Here is an 8,305-nt window from a genome sequence, read left to right on the forward strand (position 1 = left end):
TTAAGGCCAAGTGTTGCTTCTTTCACTAAGATAGGCCAATTCTAAAATACAAGCTTTTTTTTTTTTTTTTTTTTTTTTTTAGTACTAAGGGTTGAACCCAGGGAATACTGGGCTCCATCTCTGGCCTTTTAGTTTGAGACAGGACCTTGCTAAATTGCCCAGGCTGTCTTCACATTTGTACCTCAGCCTCTCAGGTAGCTGGGAGTACAGGCATGTGCCACTGCGCCTGGCTGTTTTTTAGTGTTATATTCTTCATTAACTGAGAATTTAAGTGAGAGTCAGTTAGTAGCTGGAGCCATATATCTGTTTCCCTGTTCCAGTTTGCCAGCTGTGTAACCCTATGTAAGTTACTTACCTTCTCTGTGCTACCCTCTACTTTCCTCCTAAAATTCAGTATGAGGGTCCTGTGAGATAGCATATGTGTGCCTGAAATACTGAGAAGACATTCAGCTGTGAAGAAGACCTGCATCTAAGGGATGGGAGGAAGAGAAGAGATTTTTGCTGTTTTTGAGACAGGGCCCTATATAATTCAGGTTGGTCCCAGACTCGCAGTGATCCTCCTGCTTCAGCTTCCCAAGTGCTGGGATTTCAGGTGTGCACTAGCACGCCCAGCAACCTTACCCAGTTCTTACAGCCTCTGTGTGAGGTTGTTGTTGTCCTTGTTCCATAAATGAAGAAACTGTGGCTCTAGACATAACGTGTTTAAGCAACAGAGTTTAAGCTGCAGTCCGTTTTCCAGTACCCAATCTCCTTTGCTAATCTTACTTGCCTAATTAGATCGTACATTTCTTGAGGCCTAATCTAACCAGTTACTTCTTTTTATCTAGCACCTAGCTCAGTGCTGGCCAGAAAATACAGATATTCCAAGTAGACTGAGTGAAGACAGATGGCAGTCCAAGCTAACTTGCCCTTTTTCCCTTCTGCCCTCTAGCGCCCTCACAAAGCCAATGCTGAGGAGATGACCAAGTACCACAGTGATGACTACATTAAATTCTTGCGCTCCATCCGTCCAGATAACATGTCCGAGTACAGCAAGCAGATGCAGAGATGTAAGTCTGTTCTGTTCCCTGCGCACCCCCAGCCCCCCTTTCGCGGGAGAGGCCCGCCTGCCTTGTTCTTGTTCAGCTGACGTCTGATTTCCTTTTCCCCCGAAGGGTGCCAGGATGCTTCTGTTTTTCAAGTCTGATTTTCCTTGTTTCCTGCTTGTAAATAATTGCTATTGGGCTTTTTCCAGTTAGGTTTACAACACTGTCCAGAGAGAACTGTAATTATAATGGGAAAAGTACTGATCTCAGAAATGGACAATAGGTACAGGACCTAGTTCTAAATCTTAAGTGACCAGGCAAGTCACTTCCCCTCACATTTTTGTTTTGTAACATGGGCCAAGCTGTGTGATCTCTTACTTCCTTCCGTCCCACTGTAACTGCTTTGCCTTTGTATTAATTCAGAATTTAAAGGTCTCTCATGATTGACTGCTTCTGATAAAATCTTGAAGATGAAGTGATTCTACCCTTGCCCCTGGGCCCTGAAACTCCAGAACAGGTCTCGTCTCAGAAACCACAACTAGTTTGTAGGAATTGGGATTACTTTAGCTATGGCCAGAAAAAAAGTTCAGATTTGGGACTAAACTGTCACACCTGACTTTTGCTTTGTGTTGTTTTGGAAATTATCTCTTAGCACCTAAAGCCTCATCCAATAAAACAGTATAATAATATTGTCTAGCAGAAGTTCTGGTTAGCTTATGACAGTTTCTACTGTCACATGAGGAAATCTCTAGCACTTGTTTATTGCTGCTGGGTGATAATGCCGACAGTGCTATGAATGTCTTCCTTCTTGCTCCGCCCTTTCTGGGTGAGATGTGTTTTCTCTGAATTCTTAGGGTCTCATTGTCTTCCAGGGGAAGTGACACAAATTCATTCCTTTGTTGCAGACGACTTTGGGGATTCCATAACTCATTTAGGCCAAGGGTTAGGCCAGTGGTGGCAAACTCCTTAGAGCTTTCAGTGATCATAAAAACAGCCCACTGCGACATGCGCACGGTCAGTTTGCCACCACTGGGTTACTCTGTATTCTCAGAAGAACAGGTTGTCATTAGAGAAGCATTTTGCAGTGAAGCAAGAAAATGAGCATGGATTTTTTAGCTTGAAGGCGCAGTTCTGCCACTTAGCTGTGTGTTCTTGAGTAAGTCGCTTCCTAGTCTCTTTCAGTATTCTTTTTTCTCTTTAGAAGGAAAACAGTAGTCAGGGGTGATGGCACACGCCTGTAATTCCAACACTTGGGAGGCTGAGGCAGGAGAATCACCAGGAGCTCAAGGCCAGCCTGAACTACATAGTGAGACCCTGTCTCAAGAAGAACAAAAAAACAAGAGAGAGACTTTGAAAGTCTTGATCAGAAGTTCTGACCTAATACTTAATTCATAAAAATGGGGACCTGAGTGAATGTGATTTGGGGAGCAGATCATCTATCAGAACGTGGGGCTCTTTGTGAAAACATGATTGAAGGATTTAAGGTAATAAATAGTTGAGTGGTGTCCTTACCTATGCTATAGCCGTAAGCTGAGACCCAGGGGAGAGAAATGACTTTCTCAGAGTCACACAGCAAGGGGGTGGTAGAATAGAGAAGGGAACACTACTCTCCAAATTTGGGAGCACAGTCAGACTTCCATATCTCTGGGCTCCACATCTATGGATTTAGTCAAACATGGATTTTTTAAAAAGTAAAGGCTGGGAATGTAGCTCAGTGGCACAGCACCTGCCTGGCAAGTGCAAAGTCCTGAGTTCGATTTCTGGCACATAAATCAATCAATCAATCATCTGTGCTGATTGCACACAGACTTCTTGTCATTTCCTAAAGAGTAATTGAGGAATTATCAAAGCATATAGGAGGAGCCAGGCTCTGTGGAGCATGCCTGTAATCCCACCTAGTCAGGCAGCTGAGGTAGAAGAAATCCTTGAACCTTGGAGTTGTTCAAGGCCATCTTCGGCAACATAGTGAGACTCCCATCCAAAAAAAAAAAGAAATCTGTCTATCTATTTGTCTGTCTATCTGGATTTTAAAAGTATATATTCATCCTGGAATCAGTCCCCCATGATGGATACTGAGGAGTGACTGAGTACTTCTTTTATTTATTTATTATTTTTAATTTTTTTGAGACAGAATCTCACTTCCTAGTCCAGGGTGGCCTTGAACTCACTTTGTAGCTAACGCTGGCCTTGAATTCGCAGTGATCCTCTGGCCTCACCCTCCCAAGTGTTGGTTTTTCTCCGGTACCGGGAACCGAACTCACGACCTTGCGCATGCCAGGCAGACGCTTTTGCCGCTGAGCTAAACCCCCAGCCCCCCTCCCAAGTGTTGGAATTACAGGTGTGTACATTATGGATGACTGACATGGTACAAGTAAAATATTTCAGACAGACACAGAACTTTAAAAAATAATGAACATTCTCATACTCACTACCCAGCTTAAGAAAGAAAACACAGTACAGTGGAAATCCCTGGGTACCGTTCCTTGGTCACAGAGCGTTTTTCTTGCTCCTGCAGTGGCCCCAGCCCCATGACTGCCCTTGCCAGGAACAGACACTCCTGAAGTCGGTGTTGAATACTGTGCATCTCTTTCTACGATATGCTTGTACTGCATTCAATGCTTGTTTCTCCTCCCCCATCTCACCCAGTGTGGTTCCCCTGAAGTGTTGAGCCAGGCTAAGGTTGCAGAAAATATGGTGGCAAGACGGGGAAACCGCAGCAGCGTCCTCCCTGGCCCCACAGATTAGCGCAAGTGAGGGTGTGCTCTCCCATTTCCCTGCTTCCATGTCTAGTGCCAACTCCTTGAGTTGGGACTCAGTGTGCTGGCTGTTGGAGTAGTACTGTTGACCTGGTGCCGTTTTTTTCTTATGTCTAAAACACCAATCCTCCCCATGGGTCCTTCACATCCCAAATGGGCATTCAAGCAAACTTTGGAAACCTAGGAAAGTGGAGTCCACTGCAGGCAGAAATAGCCAGGAGGAATCAGCTACCAGTGGATAAATACTCTGGCCCCAGTGTCCAAAGTTCTTATTGACACAGCCTGTCGGTATTTGCCCAGGGAGTGAGGAAGAGCCGCCCACTGCTGCTCCCTTGTGCAGCCACTCTTCCTCAGAGCACTGCGTAGGTCAGGGCAGTGCCAGTGCGGTAACTCACGGTTGTTGAAAATCCTGAGCTGTTTCTGTGTCTTGAGATAGCGGATCCTTACCCTCCCCATTCAGGGCTCCTCTTCTCCATCTGCTTGAGACCCCTTGTTGATAAGAGCAGGGGGCGTCCAGGTGTGTACCTTTACTCCCAGCACTCAAGAGGCTGAGGCAGGAGAATTGTTGGGAAATTCGACCCCAGCCTGGGCTCCATAGTGAGTTCAAGGCCAGCCTGAACTACATAGCAAGACCCTGTCTCAGAAACAAAGAAACAAACAAAAAACTAGGCCAGTGGAAAGAGAATAAGCATCTAACCCCACTCCTGCCTCTAAACTTCCTGTGGATCATTGATGTCAGCAGTTTCCTCTTCTGTGAGAGGAGGCTTGGAGCACTGGGTTGCTTCTTTCCATCTCTCACTCTACGCCCTCCAGGTGTGCTTTCCTTCCTGTCTTTTTCATTTCATTTGCATTAGTGTTTGCCTGCGTTTCCGCATCATGCACTAGTTTGTACTTCTGCCCCATCGGCCTGAGATAATTTTACTCCAGTTGTCCCTTGTGAGTGTAGTAAGAAGAGACTGGATTGTGGGAGCCAAGACTCCTGGACCCCAAGACCCCAAGTCTGCCACTGTCTGGTTACACAGCCTGGGGCAACTTCTGTGTATCTGCTTATTTCTCTGTCCAGTGGGGTTGATACCTGTTTGGTCTCCTTTATAGGTTTATGAGGATCAGATGGGATTGTGTACATCAGAGTACTTGCGGGAAGGGCAGGGTATATTTTCACAGTTTTTAGGACAGACAGACCACGGCCTGAGGCTTGAGTACTGCCTCTACCATTTACTACCAGCTCACTTCTCTGATCCTATTTCTGCATTGGTAAGGTGGAGCCCAGTGCTACCTTTGAGTTTGTGACAGGGCGGGGAGGAGAAAGGGACGAAAAAGAAGTAAGATTTATTATATACACATGCCAGCTCCCCATGATAAGTGTAATCCTTATGTACTGCAAACATACACTGAGAAAAATGAAAATTAAAAAAAGAATATTGTGTGGAGATAAATGCATCTGCTAGTTAAAGCACTCGGCAGTGTCTGGCACGTTGTAAGCACTCAGTGAATGGTAGCTGTATAAGTCTCTGTTCTCTTCCTTGTGGATCAGCTGAAGTGAGGTTCAAGAACAAAGTGAGCTCAAGGCCAGCCTGAACTGCATAGCGAGACCCTGTCTCAAAAAAGACCCCAAGACGAAACAAAACAAAACAAAAAACCACACTCAGGCTGGAAGAAGGTAAATCTCTCTCCCTTAAGAAACAAACCAGCATTTTCCAAGTTGCTAAATGCTTCTTCATGTAAGCTTTCTGATGTCCACTGCGTTAATAGATGCTGATAGTTCCAGTTATTTGAGAGAGTACGGCAGGGGGATTATTTGAGCCCGGGAGTTCAAGGCTGGACTGGGCAGCATAGCGTAAAGTGACCCCAGCTCACAAAAAAAAAGCCAGGCATAGTGGTGCATGCCTTTAATCCCAATACTTGGGAAGCTGAGGCAGGAGGATTGCTATGAGTTCGAGGCCACCTTGGACTTCATAGTGAGACCCTGTCTCAAAACAAAAAAGCTGCCATGACGATACATACCAGTAATCCCAATGTTTTGGGAAGCTAAGGCAGAAGGATCACAAGTTCATTCCCAGACTAAGCAACTTAGCTACTTAGCAAGGCCCTGCTTCTAACTAAAAAATTAAAACAATAAAAAGGGCTGAGCATGTAGCTCAGTGTGAAAGCCGTAGGTTCAATCCCCAGTACTGCAAAAACAAACAAAAAATAAAACAAAAAAAGACCCCAAAGCCTTCTGTTAATTTTCTCAATAGTTGGGTGAGGTGCTTGTGATAGATAATAGACTAAACCTCTAGAAGTTGAACAACCTGACCCAGTCACATAACCAGTAAATAGAGCCTGGACTGGACCTCTGCCTTCCAAATCTAAATTCTATGTTTTTTTCCATCATCCCATAAATATTTAAACAAAAACTGAAAGAAGTTGTGGAAACTAACCTTTTGTTTATTTCTTTCAAGTCAATGTTGGTGAGGACTGTCCAGTATTTGATGGCCTGTTTGAGTTCTGTCAGTTGTCCACTGGTGGCTCTGTGGGTAAGGAATATACACCCCCCTCCCCAGGGGCTCTGCTGGGTTCTTGTGGTACGGTCTGCCTTTTAGGCCATGACACTGAGAGTGCTGATCTGTGACCATGGGGGACGGCCCTGTGGGTTTTACTTTAAACCTCTACGGTGTCCTTGGCTCAGTCCCAACCCATGTTTAGTCTGTAACAGGGTACTGACAGGTATCCTTGACTGACCTTTCCTAGCAAGAGATCTTATATATAGGAATTCCCAGTAGGCTTCGCTGGATTGTTGAGACACTGTATGTGAAAGCAGTTTGTAAACTGCAGCGTGCTATAAAAACTGAAGTGTCATCACCTATGCCTGCTGAAAGTGTATGGTAATTACCTTTACAGGTCATAAATACTCCCCACGTGCCTCCCACCTCCCTCTGTAACTTCGGGGTTACCTTTAGGATTATTCTACCCTTTCTTAAATACAGTCATGCATTGCTTAACAGTGGGGAACATTCTGAGAAACATATCCTTAGGTGATTTCATTGTATGAACATCGAAGAGTATACATAGACAAACCTAGACGGTACCACATATGCAGGCCATATGATGTGTGTATGTGTGTGTGTGTGTATATATATATATATATATATATATATATATATATATATATGGCCTATTGCTCCTAGAGCCATTATGAACAAGACAGTGTGTGGGTAAATCAAGCAACAGAGCTGGTGGTGGTGGCACATGCTGTAATACGAGCATTCTGGGAGGCTGAGGCAGGGGAATCACAAGTTTGGTCCCAGCCTGGGCTACTTAGCAACTTTGTGAGACCCTGTCTCAAAGTAAAAAAATTTAAAAAAAGCTAGGGATATAGCTCAGTGCGAAGGAGCGGGTTCAATCCCCAGTGCTGGGGGCAAAAAGCCAGCTGAGAAAGCAGTGAAATCAAGAGATGCAGTCAACACGAGATGTATGAAGGTGCTGCCAGTATGCCATGGTATGCTGTTTTGCAGTGCAATGTTTTGTTATTATAAGTAGGAGAGCTCCCTAAAATAGCAGTAATAAGTACAGTATGGTTAATACATCCACTAGTAACATAGCCATATGTAATTGTTTGTGCTGTACTTTTATAGTGAGTGTTTGCACCAGCACACCACAGACGTGAGTAATGATTTGTGCCACATTAAGATACAACTAAAAAGACTAAGGTGCTGTGTGTGTACCAACTCCCCACAATGAATACATTCATTACGTATCACAAACATACACGTAAAAAAAAAAAAGGAAAAAATACCTACAACTCCACTAGGTAATAGGAATTCTTCAGCCCCATTATGGTCTTATGAGACAACTGTTCTGTATTGAGTCTGTTGCTGACCAGACCAAAATGGTTCTGTGGTGCACGACTGTGTTTATTTTCTCATGATCATTGGATCCAACCCTCTCTCTCGCAGTATAATCTCAGAGAACAAAAACATGCACAGAAATAAAGCAAAATCACCTACATTTACACTGTCTATTTCCATTGTAGAGTTACTATGTCCATCCTTTTATATGTATCTCTCTGAACATATCATATACAACATCTCTGTTTTATCAAATGTGTTGCATTATATTACATAGTTTCGTGCCTGCACTTTTTAACCTGGTAAATTTTTAAAGATTTCTTTGTAGTATTCCACAGGATGAGTTTTACTGGCTGCATGGTTATTCCATGTTACTTGAGTTGATATAATCTTTTTTTTTTGGGTTTTTTTTGTTTGTTTGTTTTTCTCCGGTACTGGGAACCGAACTCACGACCTTGCGTTTGCCAGGTAGGCACTTTTGCCGCTGAGCTAAATCCCCAGCCCCAATCTTTTCTTTTTGGATCATTATAGGTTATGTTACTTTTAATGCTGTTAATGTTAACACTGTCACAGATACACTTGGGTAGGGGCTGGGGATGTAGCTCAGTGGCACAAGAGCTTGCCTGGCAAGTGCAAGGTCCTGAGTTCGATCTCCGGTAACAAAAACAAAAACAAATACACATGGGTGTGCATTTTT

General features: G+C 44.0%; 1 protein-coding gene across 1 annotated transcript in view; it reads left to right on the top strand.

Annotated features, from left to right (window-relative positions):
• Positions 1–8,305, top strand: part of Hdac1 (histone deacetylase 1) — a 32,508-nt gene that overhangs the window by 16,869 nt on the left and 7,334 nt on the right. The window contains exons 3-4 of the mRNA XM_005395060.2: positions 932–1,049; positions 6,223–6,297. Coding sequence (XP_005395117.1) covers positions 932–1,049; positions 6,223–6,297 — 193 coding nt within the window. The remainder of the gene's footprint in view (positions 1–931; positions 1,050–6,222; positions 6,298–8,305) is intronic.

Source organism: Chinchilla lanigera, unplaced genomic scaffold (genome assembly GCF_000276665.1).
Source record: "Chinchilla lanigera isolate Chin_1 unplaced genomic scaffold, ChiLan1.0 scaffold00051, whole genome shotgun sequence".
NCBI classification, from domain to species: domain Eukaryota; kingdom Metazoa; phylum Chordata; class Mammalia; order Rodentia; family Chinchillidae; genus Chinchilla; species Chinchilla lanigera.